The 24,937-nt window shown below is 35.6% G+C and overlaps 1 protein-coding gene across 1 annotated transcript in view; it reads right to left on the bottom strand.

Moving 5' to 3' along the window:
* RASGRP1 (RAS guanyl releasing protein 1) overlaps window positions 1-24,555 on the bottom strand; it is a 47,098-nt gene extending 22,543 nt beyond the window's left edge. Inside the window, exons 1-4 of the mRNA XM_032238172.1 lie at window positions 24,359-24,555; window positions 19,113-19,264; window positions 5,055-5,186; window positions 2,633-2,786 (exon numbers count right to left, since the gene is read on the bottom strand). Coding sequence (XP_032094063.1) covers window positions 2,633-2,786; window positions 5,055-5,161 — 261 coding nt within the window. The 5' untranslated portion in view covers window positions 5,162-5,186; window positions 19,113-19,264; window positions 24,359-24,555. The remainder of the gene's footprint in view (window positions 1-2,632; window positions 2,787-5,054; window positions 5,187-19,112; window positions 19,265-24,358) is intronic.
* Window positions 24,556-24,937: the final 382 nt, after the last annotated feature.

The raw sequence follows: 24,937 nt of genomic DNA, 5'->3' as shown, positions 1-24,937 counted from the left end.
AAAAAGTAACTTATGCCTGTTTTTCACATTATGATCCTTGCAGCAACCCATGGTCACATGATCAAGATTCAGATGCTTGGCAACTGACTCATATTTATGATGGCTGCACTGTCCCAAGGTCATGTGGTCACCTTTTGTGACCTTCTAGTAAGCAAAGTCAACAGGGAAGTCATGTTCATTTAATAACTGTGTTACTAATTTAAGAAATTGTAGTGATTCACTCAACAACTGTGGCAAGAACGATTGTAATGTGGGGCAAAATTCACTTAACAAATGTCTCACTCAGCAACATAACTTTTGGGCTCCATTGTGGACTTAAGTGGAAAACTGCCTGTACTTAGTTTATGGAACCCTAAACAGGGTTATTAAAATATAATCTGAAGCTAGATAGCTTTAAACAACAATAGTCTAGAAAACTGATTAGAAAATCTCTTAATGCTATGTCAATACTGTAAACCTTTAAAGGTGTTTATGGTGGACGTAAAAGAGTTCTAGTATTTTCACATGAAAATTCCTACATTAAAAATCTCCGTTCTGAAACTTGCTTCAAAAAATCATCTACTAAAATCAGATTCTTCTTTTAGTTATCAATTTCTATACAGACAGAGATTTGCTCTCTATTTTTACATGCAAGATTCACATTGCAGTATATTGCCTCATTTAAAATATCCTCCCCTGGCTTTTATAACATTTGACACAGTTATTATGGGAATGAGTACCTGAGCAAAAGAAAGCAACAGAACATGGACACTACTTTGAAATGTGCTGTTCCAAAAGCAAATGCTTATTTATTTTACATCAGTGCATAAAAGTTCTTTCATTTGTACATAAACTAAATTATCTTAACATTCATTTATCATCAACTCTGTTATGCAAGCGAGTGGCCTGTTCAATGCAATCAAGACTGATTTTTTAACAAGATAAGGTATTTTTGTTCTTAGCCAACAATCATTAACCTAAATGTAAAAATAGGCTTTATACAAGCTTAAACATCAATTTTGTGTAAATGGATTGCTGTTTACAAGATGGGGATATGGCCAGCTACCATGACCATTATATTTTAATTAAGCACATCAGAAAAATCCTGAAACAAGACTTTGAAATAAAAAATACTGACGCATGACTAAGTGATAACCTTTAAAGTTTGTTTTCTCAATTGCTAAACTTACATATGAAGAGACAAGTATACATTGATTCTTTGACCAGGGACTCATTCCACAGCTTTGAAGCAGTTTAGGTATACATTTTCAAGCAAAAAGAGATAAAGAACCAATATTCATAAATGATCTGTCATTGCTTATAAATTAATCCTACTCCATTTTTGCCTTCCTGATGAATATTAGTTTTGCTGGCTTAAGCCACTATAAACTAGTATGTTGGTCCCCATGGCCTCAATGTGGCCAGTTGGATTGTTTTGAGCCTGCCAGGCTTCCTGGCTCACCTGATTATGTTATTAGCTTTAATCTCAATGGGATAGTTCTTCCACGAGCATAGACATTGCAACTTATAGGATGAGAAGGAGCCATAGGCTAAGAGGCTAGGCTTCATTGCTAGAAGAAACCCTTTGACTTATGCAAAATAAGACACATACTTTTTGCTAACCACTCCTACTTAGTCCAATACTCCCCTTCCAGAGACACTGTCCTTCTATATGGAATATGAACCACAGTGAAACAAGAAAAAGATTTGGAAAATTTGGGTATACTATGCCTTGCATAAGCAGAAGCATTTTTTTGTAAGAGCAAACGAACTATTAGATGTAGTCATTTATAAATACAGTATGTTTCCTTCCTTCCTTATTTACCAATCACCTCTTTCATTTATCTAATCACAAACACTCTTGGCAGCTATATGCATAACATCTTAAACATCACATTCAATTCCACAATTAAATCATTAGAAATTTTTAATTAGAAATTAGAAATGGAAGAAAGCCAGTCATGCCAAACAATAATTTCAGTTAATTGTACTTAAGCACACAGGCACATCAATGTTGTTTGTTCCTATTTCCAACATTCTCTTGAATGATAATCAGGGTGAGGGCCAGTAAAGTTTCAATCAACTAAATTTCAAGGTGCACAAATAATACACACAACTGAAAGGTACACTTTCTAATGCCACCACCTGTTGCTCCCAATAAGACTGCATTTATTGAACCACTTTTAATTCAAGACCAAATGGGAACGAGATACTTAAAACACCTTCAAAATTTTGACTAACAAATGGACTCTGCTTCTATAATCTAAACAAAATATTTATGAAGTGTGCTTGTTAAAAGATAGTCTTTCCTTATAATTTCCATATATTTCATAATAAAACTTTGAGCTTATTTGAATTTTAATTATTTGAATTAATTACTTTTGCATTCTATTGAAAATGTTGTCAGTTGTACAACAGTCACAAGATATTATTAAGCATGCACCAATTTACACTCATCACAATCTCTTTCCTTGCTTTCAGAAATGGAAAATTAAATGGAAAATGCATACCACTTCGGCACCATTACTTCATTACCTTCATCTTTCTATACCGAACCTATCTCACTACATGCATTATTCAAATGAACTGCATAATTTATAAGTTATTTATAAATTATAATTGGAAATAACTTATAAAAATGTCATTGACTCACTGATATTCGTCGAAAGGACTTGAATTCAAGGTAGGTGAGATGATCTGACAATTCTTCTGGCTCCAGATGATCGAAGAGCAGTGAAACTTTTCGTTTCTTGCTGCTGTTAGATTTTATTCTCTGGGTTATCTTTCTTGACCAATCGCGAGCATTTCTTTAGAAAGAAGGATGAAATGAAAATCAAATTTTATCCACAAGAATATTTACTAGCACATTACTTTGTCTCAAAATCATCCAAATATCATCCAAAAGAAGTGCTTCTATAATACCGTGTTTCCCCAAAAATACGACAGGGTCTTATATTTTTTTGACCTACGAAATATGGCCTTGGGCTTATTAAAGGGGAGGGATTATTGTTTTTTGGTTGCCGGGCGGCTGCTCCCTTGCAACCGGGCTCCCGAAGAGCCGGGCACAGCCTCAGGGTCGAATGGCTGTGTTGCGCTGTCGCAGCAGCAACACAGCAGTCATGAGGTGACCACACTCGTGAGCAGCTACCTGGAAACCCTCCCTTCCAGCTGGGTACAGCGCCGCTGACCAACCTAGCATACCCGGAAGGCACCAAGCAACACGAGTGCCTGTTCGCCACCCTCCACAGCTCAGCGGCTTTGGAATGCCCCTAGGTGAGTGAATGGGACTCTGCATGGCTGGAGGGGGGGGTTGCATGAGCAGCTTTTCTGCTCCCCACTTGCGCGACTCACAGGCTCATGATGCCCTTGGCTAACTCTACAGTACCTGCAGAGCCAGAGCATCTCTGTTGCTGGCGCTGCCCGCCGCTTGTTTTTTTTTTTTTTTTCAGCTTTCAAAGCATGGAGGATGGATGCCGCTCTGGAAGTATGTTCTATGGTAGCGTACAACCATAGACCGTACTCCCAGAGCGGTATCCTACCTCTGTGCTTTGGAAGCCGCAACGGAGGACGGATGCTGCTCTGGGAGTATGCTCTATGGTTGTACGCTCTGCAGTCCACAACCATAGAGCGTACTACCAGATTAGCATCCGTTCTCCATGCTTTGAAAGTCGCAAAAAAAAACCCAAACAGCGGGCGGCACCAACAGCAGTGATCCCTTGGCTCTGCAGGTACTGTAGAGTTTGCCAAGGGCATTGTGAGCCTGCAAGTTGAGCGAGCGGGAAGCGGAAAAGCCGCTTGCGCAACCCCCCTCTCCAGCTATGCAGAGCCCCATTCACTCACCTAGGGGCATTCCGAAGGTGCCGAGCTGCGGGAGGCGGTGGGAGGCGAACAGGCACTCGCCTTGCTTGGTGCCTTCCGGGTACCGCTAGGTCGGTCAGCAGCGCTGTGCCCGGCTGGAAATGGGGGTTGCTGGGCACAGCGCAACATAGCCATTGAACCCTGAGGCTGTGCCCGGCTCTTTGGTAGCCCGGTCGCAAGAGAACAGCTGCCCAGCAACCCCCTCTTCAGCTGGGCATTGCGCCGCTGACTGACCTAGTGATACCTCGAAAGCACCAAGCAACGTGAGTGCCTTTGCCCCCCCCACCTTGTTCCCACGGCTTGGTGCCTTCGGGATACCGCTAGGTTGGCGAGCAGTGCTCTGCCTGGCCAGAGGGGGGGATTGTCCAGGGGGCTTATTTCCAGGGGGGGTAATATTTTTGCCCACCCAAAATATGTGGCAAGGCTTTAGTTTCAGAACAGGTCATATTTTCAGGGAAACACGGTATTGAATAACTTCTAGCAGATCTATCTTATATCTCTATAGTAAATGAATCTAAAATGGCAAAATTATGCATACTTGAAAGTTGAGAAGTTTAGAAATTGTATCTTTTTTATCTAATAAGGTAGCATCATATGATGGAATTAGCAGATAAATGTTATATTACTGCTAGAAAATAGATTTGAATTTCTGCAATTAATTTCTTGTGGAGTTTTCTGATTTTATCCATATAGAGGTTGCTTTGTTTGCATTTTCAACACACTGAAAAAATATTTGTGTAGATTAGTATTTTTTCATTAAATTGATATGCTTTCCATCTTACTATCCAAGTAACTCTAGATGGCTTACAACACAAATACAAAAATATACTACTTGTTTTAATAATAAAAAGTATCCCTAGTTATATTGGAAACATCCCATAATGCTTTGATTACATGACCATGGGGATGTTACAACAGTTATAAGTTTGAAAAATGGTCGTCACTTTTTTCAGTCTATTGTAACATCAAACAGTCACTAAATAAATGGTTTTAAGTCAAGGACTACCTGCAATTACCACAGATATAGAGTACAAACTAAAAAAAAGGTATGGTTTTAACCACTGCCATTTAATCATATGAAGAAGTCATTTCATACAAAAAAAGTCAACTCCTCCCCATCTCTCTCTCTCTGACACTGTAACTGACACACACACACGCCCCTAAATGGCCATATAAATTATTTATTGCGGCTTCTATACTAAGGCATTGACACTCACATTTGAGATGTGTCAATTAGGCGGCAGTGTAACTCCTCACCATTAGCTTTCACCAATTCCTGAAATTCTTCCATAGTATTTGTAAGATTGGTGTCTGTTTTAAACATGATCCAGAATTCTCTTACCCAGTATCTGTGTACAAAAAAGAAATAAACTTGCAATTATATACCATACATAACTGTACTTGCAATTATATACCATATATAATTGTAAATTGCAGTTCTTTATTTTAAGAAACAGTATGTATTCCAGATTTTCTTCAGAACCTTAGAGTCATGTCACGGAAAGTGACTTTGGCCAGCACTGTCACAGCATAACAATCCAATAAAACAATACATATAAAACAATCATTACCCAAAACCATTATATAAAAATTATTAAAATATTAAAAACTATAACCAGAACTAAACAAGTAAAGAAAATAATAGATGGAAGGATGTTAATAATGGAGCCATCTCACAAATTCATGGTCTGTCTAATTAAAGCTTTCATCAATTATTCTGGCTGAGCATAAGGATACTATTTATATTTTGCAAATAAGTATATTATAGCAATAGCACTTATATACCACTTCATAGTCCTTTATAGCCCTCTCTAAGCGGTTTACAGAATCAGCATATTGTCCCTAACAATCTGGGTTCTCATTTTACCCACCTTGGAAGGTTGAGTCAACCTTGATCCAGTGCCGAACTGCAGCTAGCAGTCAGCTGAAGAAGCCTGCAGTAGTGCACTCTAACCACTGCACCACTTTGGTTCTTATCTATTCTAGATATATCTATCTATCCTATATGTTTCATATATGTGCTTCCTTAAGACGTTGCAAATGAATGTAGCATAAAAATTAATGGCAGTGGCAGTGTTAATTTAACTTAATTAATTATATATGTTTCAAATACCTGGGCAAAAAATAAATAGATTTGATTTCTACTTATGACTAAAGCAAGCTGCATCTTAAACTTCTCTTCACTTTTTTCCTTACATAAATTATGTGTTAGTCACAATGCAATACCTGGCATTTTCACTTTTAGTAGTGTGTTCCTCAAATTCCTTCTTAATTTTTGGTTGCTTCAAACTTTTGAGTTCTACTTCTACTTATTTCTGGAAAATATTCCCCTTTGAACTTGAATATATGACTGTATTGCACTTCCTGAGCATTTTTCTATTTGTATCAGTGGTGGGTTTCAAAAAATTTTGGAACCTCTTCTGTAGGTGTGGCCTGCTTTCTGGGTCCACTGGTGGAACCTCTTCTAACCTGTTCGGTAGATTTGACGAACCGGTTCTACCGAATAGGTGCGAACTGGTAGGAACCCACCTCTGATTTGTATATATACGTATTTAATAAAATGCAGTGATTTGAAACAAATTAACAACTAAAATATGGTTACATATTAGGTTAAGATTGTTAACAAAACTGCTCTCCATTTCTTACAGTATTATCTTATGGAGGCTTTCTCAAAATTCATCTCTATCAATTTTCTATCTGGCTCATTCCCAGCACCAGTTAAGTATGTTTAAAATTATATTGGTAACAATCTAAAACATAATGAGTAGAGCCAAGACTATCGCTATATCCAACTATATGTGAAGACCAGTAGTGGGATTCAAATAATTTAACAACTGGTTCTCTGCCCTAATGACCATCTGGGTAGGCGTGGCTCGGTGGTCATGTGACCATGTGGGTGTGGCCAATTCAACGTTACTCACATCGATGGGCGCTTCACCTTAGCTGTGACAATGTCATAAGGGTTAACCAGAGAGGCAGTTTCTGCAAGCAGAGCAATAAAGATGAAGCTAGAAACAACACCAGAATGTTTCCTTCCTGCCTTCCTTACAGGATTAGCCCCATAAAGTGGGGGGGGGGGGGACAAAAGGAGATTTCTTCCAACAACTGGTTCTCCAGAGACTGCTTAGAAAGTTAACAACCGGTTCTCCCGAATAGGTGCAAACCGGCTGAATCTCACCAGTGGTGAAGACAAACAAACAAAATATGAAAGGTGGCTATGGGATATTCACAAGAAGGATTCACAAACTAACAAATTATATGTTCGTTAAATATGTAAGTATGTCATTGTAGAAATTTTGTTCATTTGCACAAAAATGTCAATGCACAAACCTGCAAGATGAAACAAAATGATATACATTACCTGATTTCTGATTTGCAAACTGATGGAATTATGCAAATTACACGAATCACCAGAAAAATCTGTTCCAATACATGCAAAAGCTATTGAACTGAAGTGTAGTAAACAGATTTTGCAGGTTAATTCTTATATATAAATGTGTTCTCACCTCACAAGGTAACATATCTTACAGCAGAGCAAAGGATTATTTTTCAAGCCACCCATATATGTAGGTATATGCTAAGGAAAATATGTTAAAACGCAACAAAAATAAGAAATTAAATGCCATATTAACAATAAAAATATACCATTTTAATTAGAAGAGAAAATGTGGTTATATTAGGAGGCTATTCACAAATATCTGTCAAATGTAGAAGTATATAATTGCAGTGATTTATATAAAATGCATATCATTATATCATTATTCAAGCAATGTGCATTGCATCATTTCCACCATGATATTATTATAAAAATTAAGTAAATTCTTTTGGAACTTTAGTTCCCGGAAGGCAACTTCCAGAGGAAAATTATACAAAGGAATTTCAGCTATCAAATAGAAAGGAAAGACCAATTAAAAATCAGATATTTGGGGGGGAAATAATCATAGGGATATATGCCACTGGCACAACAACTCAGCCTTCTAAGTGTCTGAAGAGCTATAATTCATCAATAGAAACAAACAATTTTTTCATTCCCTTTCTTGGCCAGATGTATTAGCTTGAAAAGTTTAGATGGGAGAGGAAGAATACCCACAGGCACACTTCTCCACTTCCCTCTTCAAACCTAACTGAAAATTTGAAAAAGTTCTGAAATCATGTTGCTAAAATTCGGCAATTCTGCCACCAAATTAAATGATACAATCAGGATGGTTAAAATATAATTCTGATCAGGGTGGATTTGATTTAAACTGAGTTGATTTAGATCACAATTTAAATCATGATTTAAATCACTAGTAAAAAGGCTTGATTTAAATCAACTCGATTTAAATCATAATTTTTAAAGAGCAACTGTCATCTGTCCCACAGTAGCTCCTTCTCTGACCTGCTGTTGACTCACTGAAATCCCAATATTGCAGAATATACAGCCTCATGCTATCATAACTAAGTTCCATTTCATGCTGAATAAACTAAATTTTAATGTATATTAAATAGAAAACTATCTTTAGATAGATTTTTACTCCAAAAGCATTTTATTAAAATAAATTAGATTTTTAAAAATCTGATTTTTTTAAAAAATCGATTTTTATTCACTCTGGTTCTGATGGTCACATATAAACTCCAACTGCCTATTTCTGTTTAGATAATCACTAATTTATCATGTTTATTTGAACTGGGGATGCCCCTTCAGATAAGTAGTTTCCCCACCCCCCAACTATCTACTCATTTTTTTTGTAGATTAGGACTAGTTCTCTTTATAATTTAAAAATAAGATATACATTCACAATAATGTAGGAAAAATGGAAAAGCTTATAAGAGCCCTACAGCAGACCAGGTGATTAAAATTCAGAAATAAAAAAGGACCTAATTACAGCTTTAGAAAAGAGTGATTCTACAGATATACAGACTGAATCATATCAGGTACATGCAATGTTAGTTTGCACTAAGGGTTCTCAATATACCTGCTAGGAAAATAAATAGAATAATCAGTCTTCTATTTCTAATTCAGCTGTGAAGGTCAATTTCTTTTCTTTTGCATTTTTATAAATAGAGATCCCTTGTTATGTGGTCCTACCTAACCCAACATTCAGTTATTGTGACTTAAATATGTTTTAAGTGATTAAAAATAACTGGTATTTAACATCTACTTTAATTTCAAAAGTATGACAAAGGACTAGCTGCTTGATATATTAAAACTCTACATGAGAAATAAGCTGATCAAATATATTATCAGAAAGTTGAAATTAAATAAATTTTGTGAATAAAATACACAACAAATTCTGTGAGGCAAATTCATACAAACAGAAACTGAAAACAATATAAACTAGTTTGGCAAATGTAACTTTTCATTTTGAAACATATAAAATCTGCTTGGAAAATACTTTCCAAGGAGAATACATACATTTCCAAGTAATACAAGGTTGGGGGGGGGGGGGGAGAAGTAGAAACAAAGACATACAACAGTTACAATATTTTTCTGATATGAAAATCTATACAGTCATTACTGTTCTTACTAATTGAAGTTCAGATTTTTCAAAATCATAGATTGAAATAAGATCAAGAATATTTGAGACCCAGTTTATATATTTCATTAAATATATAAAAATTATAGAGAGATTTACACACATATTATTTCTAATGTAAAAGAAAAATACTTTGTTGGAATATTACTTTCAAATCATTGTGTTGTCCTAGTTTTAGATCAGCAATTAAGGCATTAATTGAAAAAATATAAAAGGATATAGATCTATTAGTTTTCGCAGTATCTCAGAGGAGGAGATGATAAGTCGATGCATGGTTAATATTACTGACAGGAGCTGGTAATTTTTACACAAGTTTCCATCTGCATCTGAAAATATTAAGCAGCTAAGTGTTAGTTGGAATATTGAGCTTTAACATAAAATGGAGCCAAAATAAAAATGGAATCAAGTATATTTTCAGATGTCTGCACAAACCCCCTAAGAAATGTTATGGAGTTCCTCTACTGCTTTGTGAGATTTTCTTTTTTTTTTACTTTTCAATCTAGGCAAAAACCATAAAAACTTCAGGAATTTTTTGATCTAAATACCAACCAATTCTGACTTTGGTTAGTTTAAGAAATCAGCCCATATTAGCCGAATGTTGCTTCCTGCTAAGGGAACTCTTTATTAAATATGCCCTCTTCTCATTTGTTTTGCTCATCGGTGTGTGTCTGTTTGTGTGCATACAATTTCTTTTCTTGGCTAAGGTAGATTTGCAAGAATACACAAAATAACTGAGCAAGAATATATTGTGGGAAAAGAATACAAGGCTCCCAGGGACCCTTTGAATTAGAGATAAACTAATTATATTGTGTTTTTTAAAAAAAAGATATTTATTGGGAAATTGTTTCATAAAATCTAAATTGTATGACAATATGGAACTATATTTTTGCCATGCTTTGAAATCCATGTAATTAATGTAATTAGTTGAGAAGTAAAGAATAATCAACAACTCTCTGATGAGGACACTGATGTTACATAGTTGGGTAACAAAACATCTATAAACAAACAACCAAGCTCAGAAAGCACCAAGAATTCAACCAATTCATTGTGGAATTATATATATTATTTTCTACTGCAACAACTCTCTTTCAATATACAACTGTGGGCGGTCACAAGGCAGAAAAACTGTTCCTTGACTTTTGTATACTCATCCCAATCATTTATTTTCAAAAGATTAGCATTCATATGCTAATCAAATAAATAACAATGGTTTTTTAAAAGGGAACATTTGTCATCATAGTTATTATTCACTCAATTGAACAAACCCTTCAAGAAAATTTAGATAGTTTCTAAAATTATTTGATAAAAGACATAACACCTCCTTTCCCACAAAACACCTAAGTACTAAAAAAAGACACACATTTATTTACAAGATGCATCAACAGGAATACTTTTTTTTTAGTATTACCACTAAAAGCAAGACTTACATGTAAGTATTAATGGCCACTTATTACTCTGATTTGCAGATAAAAATGCAACTTATATAGTGCTTAAGATAGATTTTTGCTTTCGAGTAAAATTGGAAGTTTCTTCAATAGAAATACCAATAAAACTGGATAAAATATAATAAATGTGACCACTACATGATAGTTATTCTTCCAGTAAAACAGCTATTAGTATCAAATAATAAAATATAGCCTCTGTTTGGAGAAACTCAACTGTATGCTTAATAAATCAAGGGAGTTTAACACATTCTTGTACTTTGGATGAAGAGTATTGAACTTAGGTTTGCTTTCTATAGCAAATCAGTCACTGGGTATATTGGACAATGCATCTCTTAGTTTAATCTATTTCACAAAAATAAAACAACACAATTACTCTGTAGCTTGGAAGAGGTATAAATAAAACCCCAAAGAAAAATCTGTATAATTAATGAAAGTCATCATAAGATATCCTAAGTGAAACTACAACTGTATTTAGGCCGGCTCTTCAAGGCCGGCTCTTCAATGTTTGCAGGGCAGCCCCACAGGCCAGATCTAAGCACCCATAGGTCGGATCTAACCTGCAGGCCTTGAATTTGACACCCCTGCACTAGAGGATCCTTCACTATTTGATTCAATACTATATATTTTAAATGACATTTATTAGACTATTAGATTGATGTAAAGAAAAAACTCTCATTCTAGTAATCTGGCCCATACCAATTTAACTTCAATACTGAACAGTACTTTGTATTCTCAAGGTTATTTTCTGGAAAATTCTGTTTTATATGGCACTTTCTTAACAAATTAAAATGTGGATTGCAAAATATTCCAATACACAAATAAAGTCTGTATCTGTATCATGCCACTATCTGTCATAATGTTTGTACTGGTACAATGACCTATGGTCGTCCCCAAGTCCCTCAGGGGTCTGCAAAATCAAAATTATTTGTCAAATATTGAAGATAATTGCAAACCAATGTCACTGTTCTCATCATTAGTTTGTTTGTTTTTTAATGTAGACTTTTCATGAGATATATTTTATGAATGTTACTATCTAATGGACTTAATATTACTATTTTTGCATATTCAATAAATATCCTACAAATGTGTAATTTTGAACTTTAAATATGGTAAATATAGATAAACATAACCCTATGAATAAAAGCTCTTTTGAGATTCTGCATAATTTTTAAAAGTGGGATAGGGGCTCTGAAAGCAAAAAGTTTAAAAAACATTGATTTAGCCCAATTCATTACAAAACTCCTCCACTTAACAGTTTGACATTTCCAGTGTATCACTAATATCAGGTGGCAGAAACAAAACTAGGTTTGAATATCATAATTCCATTAAGAATATTCTCAACATCCACTCCAAATCTCAACCTCTCCTCCTGACAACTTAATGTAGGCAATAAAGAATATTTCATATTAAAGATACCATGGGGTACAGCTTTTCTTCTTTTACTACGTATAGATAGACAGAATATATGTGTCCATGCCTGTGTGGGTATACTCTACACATACACACACAATCACAAGCCAGAGAACAGAGTGTCAACTCCCTTGAAGTACTTTGTGAAACCACAAAAGATCCATCCATATGAAGATATGCAGAGGATATAATGATTCAATATTAAAGGTGCTAATTATTAAAATTACATTATCATTCTTTTACAAGAAAAACTATTTACTAGGATAACATTAAGTGTTTCACTTATATAGGAAAGAGACTAGTTTTAATTTAGCAAACATGGAATGATATATTATTATTTATTCAGGAGCCTTACTGCACAAAAGATGCATTAAATTTGTTCAAATCTGAGGGTCAACTTCATGTAAATGTTAACAAGATAAACTATAAATTATTACATGTTATAATATTGGATTGGTAACCAGTGGTGGGATTCCAAATCTTTTCCTACTGGTTCTTTGAGAGAGCGCTTTGCACGCACACACAGCACTCAACGACTGCCTTCAGTGACAGTGCTGGTGAGCTGAGCTGTATTTTAGCTCAGCCTGAGGTGCGGCAATCCATTCTGCAATGCGAATCAGCTGAGCTAAAAAACAAGGGAATATAGGAAAGGAAACGCCAGGGGTGGGAGGTCGGGGCCAACCAGAGATGGTATTTGCCAGTTCTCCGAACTACTCAAAATTTCCGTTACCGGATCCCCTGAACCAGTTCGAATCGGCTGAATACCACCTCTGTTGGTAATATTGAATTAGTTTACTTCTGCTGGTATTTTGAATTACTGAGTGCCATTCAGGGCACCTTTGAGAAAATTATACCAAGTGATGTATAAATAAAAATAATAAACATACAAATGGATATAAGAATAAACTGCAAGATATGTGAATATTATCCATACGTTTACTTTTCATTAAAACCTAAGCTCATTTTTCCAATTAGAAAGCAAATTTACGCAATTCATGTGTTCCTGAATCTTTTTAGAATTTGCCAAACTCCTTGTTTTCTGGCGTGATTATTAATGAAGTCCTTAGGGAAAAAAGATTAATAATATTTCTGTAAAAAAGGAACCTAAATAACATTTACAATCTTTAAATATATAAAATAGGATTTCAGTCATACATTTCCAAACATTAAAATTACAATTTTAAACTCAGCGGGTTTCATGATATTATATGATATTATACATTTTAAATAAATGCTCCTTTAGCTTATTAACAGTCAGTGAATCTGTCTCTAATTTTGAACTTTTTAAAAAAACAATTGACACTGAATTTTCATTTAATTGTTTCTATGGTAAATGTTAAATTATTGATAGCTGCTTTATGATAGTTAAAAACAATCAGCTCTTGTTAACTAAATTAGCATTCTAAGAGTTCTAAACAAGTTCTGTATTCCCATAATATGATTAGTTTCTCATTAACTTCATTTCAGTTGCCAAGCAACATTAAGGCTTTTATGTCATTTTTGACAAAATTACAGTACAATGAGCTAAAAGCACAAGATTAATCTCATTTAAACATAGTAAAGTCTTAGAACTGGACAGTTTGCTAAGAACAGAACCTTAAAGATAGAGTTCAGGGTCCAATATTTTAATATACATTAACATTTTAAAAACATAAAAGGACTAAAATAGAAATGAATTTATTTTATTGTTTAAGGCACATAGAGAAAACATAAAATATATTGTCATATAACTTACTGTTTCAGTTTACCATAATTTCTATGAACTGAATTAAATTTCTGTAACATACTGTATACTAAATGAAACTGACTTTCACACTTGCAAATATTTTGTAATCCAACTATATATTACACAGATATATGATTGAGTTCAATGAAGTTGACTAGGTACATGTAATTTGCCTCAGTTAATTTGATTTCTGAATATTCATGCTTAATAATTTGATATATAAATAGATAAGTACAGCATGCGCTATTTAAAAAGGTCTTATGACCTTATCTGTTCTTGAAATACCAAACATACATTAAATCTTTTTCTGGAAGGAAGAAAGGTTTCATATATCATCTTATAAGAATTCTGAGACTCTGCTTCCTTGTTCCACTTCCTCCAAAAACATCACAGGAGCTAACTTCAGTATTTCTCTGAAAAGGTTAGAAAACTGCTTCAAAATGTTTAACTTTTAAAATAGGAAAGTTATCTTAAATTCACAGTCTATTAGTAACAGTGGAAGATAAGCTTATATTTATTGGAAGGAATGAAGATCTAAAACTTGGAGCTGTTTTCCTTTTGGCTACCCAGATTGTTGGGGGCAATATGCTGACTCTCTGTAAACCGCTTAGAGAGGCCTGAAGGCCTATGAAGCGGTATATAAGTCTACTGCTATTGCTATTGCTATTGCTATTGCTATATAGCCTCAGTTTCCCTTGGCTTCATGCAGTTTCCATTTCTATAAAAATCTGCAATGCTTGTAAGCAATTCATAATGCTGTTTTTGCAATGAGATTCCACACAATGTATCCTTACACCTTCAAAAAAAGCTACTAAGCTGCAAATCTTCTCATTAACTTGTTAATAGTCTATTGTGTTTTCATGTTGCCTGTGAACCAAGAGAAGTTTTCTCTGCTTTCTTCAAAATAGAAATTTAGAAGAATATTGGGACTCTTTAGATATGAAGATAGATATGAATCTTCAGTCAGCATGGAAACCAAGCATTCCTGCCCTTCATGCTTGAAGAAAAAAACATGGAATATCCTTCTTCCAGTAGGCCAGTCACACTTATTCATGAAATCAATTGTCTCCTATGATACCAGAAGGGCTGTTCAATACTTACTAGGATAAGACAAGTAGATTCTGACTATTAAGTGTTTACAGTAAATATCCAATGCAGATACGTATTGTATATGGAGCTCTTCCTCTACCTAACCCAGAAATGCCAGTTACCTTGGAAAGCACCGATTCTTATTAAAAAATTAAGAATTGATTGATTTATCTTCTGCCAAACTCTTGCTCTTCCCCCAGTTACCAAGTTATTATATAACTTTCCATTTGCTTAAAAAAAAGCACTAGAGCAAGTAATGCCACACAAACTTTCATTCACCATGGATATTTGAATATCTTATTAAAGGATATCATGATTGAGCTATTTAAATAATAGCTTTGTAAAAAAAATGTGTGTGCAGTTAAGAGAACTAGACATTTTCCTCCATGAAAATTGAACACAGTTATTAATACTAGTAACCAAAAGACATTTTGCAATTCATTTTTCATCCCTTAGTATATTTGTGTATAGGTAGCTGTTCTGACCCCCTCCTCCGTCAACAAATGCCGAGACAAGCTTAACTGGAATTTCACAGCACTTCATTAGCAAGAAACCAAAACCTCGGTGGCTGAAAGCCAAGCATAACAAACAGATAAGAACCTTGGCAGCAACTCAGACTTCGACAGATAACAGCTTCTCCAGCGTTAGGAATGACATTGAATCCCGCAAAACCAGGCTCCTCCCAGTCTCTTTAAATACAATCTTGAGAGGAGCCTAATTACAATCACCTGGGTCCAATTATCTTTTGTAATTGCATAGCTGCTCTCTACGTTGCCTCCGGCATTGCCTCCCTTGGCTCCTCCCCACTGCTCCAATGCATGACGTCAGGATCACACTCCCTTGTCTCCTCCCCAATGGTCCAAGGCTCAGGCGTCTCCTGGTGGCCAATCAGCCTCTCTGCGCCCTGCTCGGAGTCGGCACCCTGTCCAGGGTCCTCCACATCCTCCAGAGCCGACTCATAGGGCCCCTCGTTGTCGGAGTCTGGTGGCAGCTCCAATGGCTCCTGCTGGGCCACAACAGGTAGCTCTCAAATTATGACAATAACGGAGCTTGCCCATCACTGTATATAACTCCTGACAGTTCTAAAAAAGGTCAGTCATGTGACAGACCCAATTTGCGACCTGTTTTGTGGCAGAGTTAAGTGAATCACTGCAGTCATTTACTGAATCCACAATTGCTAAACAAACCATTGGCTCACTAAGGGCAGAGTTTTGAAAAAACAAACAAACCAGAAGTAAATACAGTTTTCAACAAAACTGTCATAAACACAGTCGCATGACTATGGGACACTGCAAACACCTGTAAGTGCGGCTCTGTTGCCAAACAGCTGAAGTGGTGTCATGTGACCACAGAGGAGGCAACCATCAGAACTTTGAATCTGAGTTGTAAATACTTCTCAGATAGGTCTGCAGAGGTTTGACCAGTCAACTGAATGGTAGTTAGCTGAGGAGACATCATTAATGGGAAGCAGCAGTAAGATCTCCTATAAAGAGCACAATGGATATTTATACAACTGAAGTATTGCCTAGTAGCAGAGTCAAGCACGTCTAATATAGTAATTATGATTTAATGAAAGTGAAATTTCTAAAATATGTTCCACACACACAGTGTGCTGCTCCATTGTGTTTCCCATCATTTATTAACACCTGAAGGATTACATATTATCCATTCCTGACATATATTTCTAAACTATGTTTAGATCCTTTCTATAAAAAAAAAACCATCCAGATACAGATTTGTAAATCCATTCAGGAATATACTGTAAATGCATGCATATTGGATTTAAAACTCATTTTAATTCCAAGTGAGAAATTTATAAAACATCTCTTCTAAAAGTACATAATCATATAATCAACAATCCTACATAATCAACAATTTGTGGTGGTCACATTTTGAACTAAATTGCATTATGTGAGCTTAAAATCTTAAGGATTTATCCTTCATGACATAGTTTAATTTAAAATTAGCAAAACAAAACACTTTTGCATAATACTGCATTTAACCTGTGTACCTTTTGAACTGCAAAAGCTTCATTGACAGCAATCCCAATTTATCAACCACTCACTACTGCTATTATTAATTGAACATGTAGTGTTTTGCATTTGAAATATTATAGCAGACAAGCCACCAATGTATTACTTATAGTTTTCCAAACTAATTGAGAAACTTCTTTGAAACTTCTCTGGTTTATTATACTCAGTTCTTCATTGTATAGAACTATTAGGAAGTCCCAGCATATTCAACACAATGCACTTTCTCCAAACCAATTTCACTCAAGTATGTGTAAATAAAATTATAAGAGTTTCATTTCAAAACCCACTTTTTAAATGTCTAATGCAAGCTAATCCTCTTCTTCAGGATTGTTGTTGTGAGGAGAAAGGATTATTATGTATGTCCATTTCTTTGAATTATTTATAAAGTAATAAAAGGTGGCATTAAAAAAAAATCAAATAAGTAAATAATATACATAGAAAGTTTCCCTTCAATTCAATTGTTTTAACACATCACTAAAGGGATACTATGTTTAGTTCATTTAATTTGTTTAAAGCAGAAATAGGAATAATATATATTACTTTGATAATTGTGTAAGTATAGATTTAACTTCTTTATTGCACTGTGGATAAAACATAACCATTACATGAATTAGATATGATAAAGAAACAAACAATAGAAAACAAATGTTTTGTTTGAGAAATTCCACTAAGTGGGAAATTCCACTAAACTAATCTGTATTTGTTATAAATAAATTATGTGCATGCTTTCCTCTGAAATTAGGAAGGTTTGGTGTTAACTGCTAAGCCTATTCACTGTTCTAAATTGTTCACAAGGGAAAAAAAGCTATCAAAGTGTATTATTTTACATGCACATGAATGAGCTATAATTCAAATGGATTAGCTATCTTTACTTGTTGTGCATTGTATGTAGTTGGAGGAATAAACAAGAACAAAAAGCAGCTTATTCACCTGCACCTAGAATAATATAGCTTCAGTTATACATTGAACACAAACAAATACAATCTAAAAGATATAGCAAATGAAAGTGTAAAAATCTACATAGATATTATAAAATATAAATTCACAAAAATAAAAATTCCAGCATTTCTAAAAAAATTTATTGCATGTATGTGCATTTAATGAACAAAATAAATAGCAATTTATAAACTAAAGGAAACTGATAAAAATGGTAAAAAGATTATAAACATTTACAAATCCAACTAAACCAGGAACTAAGCCCCATTCAACCCACTTGGACATGTTCTAAAGCATACATTGGATTGGCTGTATACTGTTATCTCTATTCAAAGTTGTTCTGTCAATAAAGTAGTAAAAACATGAATAATGCATGTGGCAAGTAAAAGCTTAACAATTTAGTTTTATAAATTATGGTCTTTTTACAAGGCTAAAATATTGTTTTTATGGTGGAACAAGTACTTTCCTTCAAATTAGCTGTCAATTTAGTTGTGAGTTATGTTTTAAAAGTGAAAAATAAAAAAAATCCTTATCTAACTGATACTTAGTTCAGTTCTACAAAATACCATTTACATTTTTTACTTATTTATATGCCTATTATTCAGAGCTGGACAGAGATTGATTGCATGGAATAGTGCCTGTGATATTTCTGGTGGACAGGTTAATTTTTGCAAAGGCAGCACTTGCATCCTCAATATTGCTAAAACAACCAATGGTTCATACTTGTAATAGCAATAATATAGCAGTAGACTTATATACCGCTTCATAGGCCTTTCAGGCCTCTCTAAGCGGTTTACAGAGAGTCAGCATATTGCCCCCAACAATCTGGGTCCTCATTTTACCCACCTCGGAAGGATGGAAGGCTGAGTCAACCCTGAGCCGGTGAGATTTGAACCGCTGACCTGCTGATCTAGCAGTAGCCTGCAGTGCTGCATTTAACCACTGCGCCACCTTGGCTCTTTCGAATAAGAATAATATTAAATAATATTAAATTAAATTAATATTAAGAATAATATTAAATGTAAAGTCACACATTATGAAACATTACAAAGTAAATTGCTCAAATGCTAAAAGAAACCTACTCAAAAATTGTAAAAATGGCTAAATACAATCAACTCACCAAAAGAATCAATACAGATATCAATAAGTTCATCTAGGCTGACTCCCTTGCTTAAGTGTCCCAATGACATCATTATGCAGAATTCAGGAGTTTCAGCAAGATCTGCAGATCAGTAGCTGCTTCTGGATCAATGCTGCATCTTTGAAGCGTTCCTAAAGAAAGAACAGGGGAAAACTCCAGTCACATGATAGAATAACATTTCACAAAAGCCTCTGCAGCAGGTTGAAAAATAAAACAGTTGCCAGGATCGCAGGAATTGGGTTACTGAAACAGTCCCCTCCCACTTAGAAAATGCATCAAAGGTTCCCCCTCTGTGGAAGATATTTCCTTCCACAAAATGTACTCCTTAGTCCACGTTTTCTAAAGAGCCACATGTGGTTCCTATGGCACACAAAGCTCTCTGTTACTACACGGCCATCAGTAATCTTTATCCATGTTCTTTAAGTCTTTAAGTATACACAAGAAACTATAAGAAAATGAAGAAGCATTGAGTAACCAAAATCATAGCTTCCATGTTAGAATGCATACATTGCACTAAGTCACAGTCCCTTTACCTATGAACAAATTAAAAAAATACATCACATTTTGATGTAGTTAGATAATATACTAAAGCATAACCTATCATAAGAGCTAAGTTCACACAATATGATATGCTAAAAATAAACCAAGCACATTGTGATTTAACATATTGTATGAATTAATCATACAGAATCATAGAACTGGAGCAACTTCATTTACAGTTAGCCCTTGATTTATGACTATAATAGAGAATCCATTGTAACTTTGAATGGTCGCTAAATTGAGGATTAACTATACTATAGTTCAACTTTTTGCCATTAAAACAGACCCCTGGTATAGAATCTTTGAGCGGTAACCATCAACTTTCTGCTTAAAAGCCTCCAGTAATGAAAAACCCATCTCTATCTGCTTTTTAATAACTTGTATTGTACTACTAACCCTCCTCTTGTAACAACTGATTCTGTTGGATCAGATTTCATGTTTCATATTAAAAGAAAAGATCTAATTTATCTAAATAAATTAGCTGTGTAAGATATGGGTGGTCTGATTTTTTCCCAGCATTGTAATCTACTTAATACTTCTGCAGAAATACTAGTATAGGTTTCACACAAGCAAATATTTGAGTATCTGACAAAAACTGAAATAACGTTTGATAAGATATTATTCTGTCTTGCCAATATGGTGTAAAACAGTCATAAATCATGTGGACATTTACCTTCTCTTTATTTCCTTACCTTAGTAACCATAAAGATATAGTACATCAAATGTATGTAGGAGCAGGAAGCTCAGGTGAGACTCAGCTATGCTGACGAGATTCAGAGTCTCAGAAATGGAACACTGTCCTTGATGGATTTCCCAAAAGGCTCCCTTTCCAAAAGGAAATGAGCTTGCTTGGATTTTTTCTTTCAAAATGTTTCACTTCTGAAGAAGTTTTTTGGATGAGAAGCAAAATGTTTTGAAAGAAAAAAACACAAAAACAAGCAGTTGTCTTTTGGAAAAAGAGCCTTTGGACAAACATGACCTGGTTAATTGAGACTATCCATATACATTGTCCTTGATGGGAAAAGTGAAATCAGTGATGTCCAAAAAGCCTGGCTTTCTTCACAAATAGTGAACAAGGGTCCAGATGCTCTCGTTATGCAAGGTACTAAATGTATGCTAAAACCTAAGGGCTCATTTAAACAGCTAGTAAAATTGATAACTTACCAAATGCAAGACATATGGTTGCACAGTTACCCTAAGTATCTCAGGACTGGCACAAGATTTATTCAATTCTGCATTTCTCAGTTTTCGGCAGAAAAATCCAAATCATCTTTCTTTTGATGAACTGAGCTAAAGGGAGAATATCTTGATGAAAAGATAAAGAACCTCCATCCAGAAATGTTGGCAAGACATCCTGAATTAGAACTCAACTCTTAGTGACATCCATACAATTTGGGGGGGCAATGTCAATACTTTTTTGTTTTTTGTTTTGCTATTGTCTTCTTCAAGGCTATTTATGTAACTTCCCGAATACCTATATTAAGCAATCATTTATTCCAGGTTTCACTGTGTTTAGCTTCTAAGATCAGCAAAAGTCAGCTAGACCATCTTCTACTAGGAAATCTTTGAAAGAAAGTATATTCTAGCAAGATTCTAAACATTCTTTCTAGTTTGTAGCACAATAATTTGAGGAATGTTTATTTTTGTGAGTTCTTATCTGCTTTTTACAAGGACTATTATTATACTATAGTTCTTACTGCCCTTTGAAATGCTGCTGGTTTATTGTTTATGTCACTTACTATGTACTGTACTTTTAGTAACTTCATTCTATTGTATTTTAGATGCATTATTCTGTTTTAATATATAACCACTACCTAGAAAGTTATTATTAGTTTTCAAAAAATAATTAATTAATAATTGAGCATATCACCAGGTACTGATAGAAATTGCTTTTCATTTTATCCTCATGAAAAGTGTGAGCTGATTTGATAAAAAGTGATTAGCCCAAAGCTCACAATGCATTTCCATGAGTAAGGATAGACTGAAGTCGGCATTGTTTCCATTCCAATGTCAGTTTATGCAATAGTAATTACACTACTACCATATCAAATATGTAGACAATTCTTTTAAATAAAAGGTAGAGTCAGTCATCAATTATAGAAAGAACTGGGATACTGAGTGTAGAGGAGAAGAGCTCATAAACTCTACAGTTATTTATTACACTATGTTTTGGTGGAAGCCAAGTCAATGTTTATATGTGCCCTTCTAAGTGGAAAATCTGCACACAAATAACAAACAAATTTTTAGACACATGCTTAGAAATTCTAGAAGGTTTTGCATGGCTAGTTAAGAGAGTGTGCAAAAACATCCAATGTAATACACATTAGCCTCTGTTCTAAAATTCTTGGAACTGAGCTTGGTGTATGTGCATCCCTGTGTATTCACAAAGGGTAAATTTAGTAGCATTTCTTCCCCATATTTTGTAAGGTTCAAACAATCTAAAATCTGAAAACATTTCTAAAGCACCTTGAAAAGCTAGCTTCTCATAGGTAGTTCTGATGTGTTTATCAATGAAAATTGCATTTTCTCCATTTCCTACCTTAAACTCCTATTGGGGGGATGGACAGACTGAAGAACTCATTGGCAAACATTGCTCAGGGATGTCTTCAAAGGGACTCAAAAGTTCAAAATGACAGACACAACTGTGTTATCAAAGCTCCAGCCCTTTTAACATGCATTGCATAGATAAAAAGAAGTAGTGGGACTTTGATCAGCCCACCTGCTTCTATGTTTTAATATTGTTGAATATTCCCTCCTATGACACCCCTGGTGCTTCTTTAGTATTTCTAGTCTCACATGGGAATTATGGATAGCTTATCCAAACATCTCTCTCCCTCCCCTTTTCCAGGGAAATAAAAATCTTAACTCCCTAAAAACAAAAAAGAATAAAAACTGGTAAAACACTGCTGTATATGAGCAGACCAGGCAGAGTTACCTTACAAAATATTTCATGCATCACCATAATGAAATAAAGAACAGGTAGACATAATATCTGATTATCGCTGTGCATATTCTGTTAGTTGGATTATTGCAGATAGATTGCAGAGAACTGCCTAGTTAGAAAAAGAAAGATAATCCCATCTTAAAAATAGAAACCAAATTTTGTCTTTCACTCTATATAACTTTTTAAGCCCCTCATTTCAAGCCAAATGTGCTTAATTTTAACCCAATGTCTGTTTTGATGTAAACCCACATAGTGAAGGATACATTCTATAGCAGGGGTGTCAAACTTGTGTCATCACAGTGGCATCATGTGATGTATTGGGACTTTTTTCCCTTTGCTAAACTAGGCGTGGGCATGGCTAGCATAAGGTCCACTGAGGTCCACACATTTTAAAATTGCTAGAGATGAGAAACACTGCTCTGGTGTATCCTATAGAATAAGGATCCTATAGAATAAGGATACACCAGAGCAGTGTTTCTCATCTCTAGCAATTTTAAAATGTGTGGACCTCAGTTTCCAGAATTCCCCAGTCAATATGTTTTAGCCCTTTCCCTCTCAGGACTAACTTGCCTTGTCACTGTGCTCCTTTCTTCAATATTATGTCTTATTTGTCCCCCGTCTCCTCTACTACTTTCTTTTGTTCTCTTCAAAAAGAATATCATAGCCAGTTTGTGGGATTCAGCTCTTTACAAGTCCTTAGCAACCCTTAAACCTTAAACCTGCCCTTTCTTGACTCATCTGCCCATTGCTTTCCATCCTCTGAATGGAAGTGGAGTGGAACATATTACCTGCTAAAAGCTATTCTTCTCACAATCATTCCCATGAGACATTAACATTTGAACACACTACACAAATAGACAAGAAGATTATGGGAACCAGCACAAATGGTTTATGCAAACTTGGTTAATTGATTATGTCATGATCAAGTTAATCATGGGTACCACTTCTATTGTGTGAACTCAGTTATTGGATCATAATTCGATTGGCATAGCCTCTTCCAGAAAAGCAACATTCCTTAAGGAAATGTTTTAAAAAGTGATACAACAACAACAATTGTTTCTACATTTCATAAAAAGCGTCTATATTAACACCTGCAAAAATAGGGGGGAAATTACCTTAAAAAGGAGTACTTTTCCATTAAGTATCTAGGAGTCTTCTACATCTAGCTCCCTACATAACATTCAGAACTTTTAAACCTGTTTTAGAGTAATGAGTACAGAACTTTATTACAGATGTATCCCCATGACAAGTTAGCACAGCAGTGCAGACTTTTTCAGTGGGTTTTTATTGTCCCAGATGTGTTGAGCAACAGCTATTATTGCTTCCTGTCAATACAGCCATACTAGCTAGTTAGATTCTTGCGGTCCTAGAATCAGAAAGTCTCCTTTAAAGCAGCTCCTAAGGGACAGCTTAACAGAATAAAGCATTCTTCCCATTTCGTTTTTTTAAATTGCAATATTTAAAAATTCTACTCTAGGCAGCACACTCACTACCACCCGTTCAAAAACAGTGGGAACGGAGAAAGATGAATCTTCTTGCTTGATGACTGCTTGCTGCCGGATCAGAGTTCCCATCGGCTGCCAAACCTCCATCTGGTTGTGTTAAAAGACGCCCATTTCCCAAAACCATCGCGGGACGCCAGGTGGGAAGAACCACGCTGACCAATGGAAAGTAAAGGAATAACTACCGAAACGACGGGGGGGGAGGGGGGACTGGGGAAACTTAAGGCAGACAAACTTACAGGGCTCCGACTCCTGTTCTCTCGTCTCAGCCTCGTTGGCTCGGCCGAAGAACCATGCCGAGCGCAGTATATCCGAAGCCAGGATGAACCTGCCGTTGCATTCCTGCCTCTCGCCTTCCGAAGCACCGCCGAAGCGAGGAGAGGCGAGACCGCCGAGGGGGGCGGAACCGACGAAAACTTTGCGGGCACGAGGAAGTAGCGGAGCGGCTCGACCCTGGGCGAAGTCTCAGATTTTCCTCGTGCGCGAGGCTCTCCGAACGGCTCGAGGCGGAAGCGCCCACCACGTGTCTCTGCCGCCTGGCTTTCTTCAGTGTCACCCGGTTGCCCCTTCAGCCTAAAAGGCGCTCGCGCTCGGCCTGGGGCAAGAGGGGCACTTTGCCCGCCGAGGGGCGAGGTTGCAGTGACGTGGTCTCTGCCTGTTTTTTTCTTCCTCCAGAGCCATTGTTAGGAGGTGGAAAACAGGAATGCTTGCGGGGATACAGATGGTGGCATACCAGTTCTCCACGTCACGCCTTCTCCATTCTAAAACAAAAGCAGTACAAAATAATGTTGCCGTTCTTACATATCCGGGGGAGAAAA

This window comes from Thamnophis elegans, chromosome 1, assembly GCF_009769535.1.
Source record: "Thamnophis elegans isolate rThaEle1 chromosome 1, rThaEle1.pri, whole genome shotgun sequence".
Lineage (NCBI taxonomy): Eukaryota > Metazoa > Chordata > Lepidosauria > Squamata > Colubridae > Thamnophis > Thamnophis elegans.
Note: the sequence above shows the minus strand (reverse complement) of the source record. Positions and strands in the feature narration are given on the sequence as shown.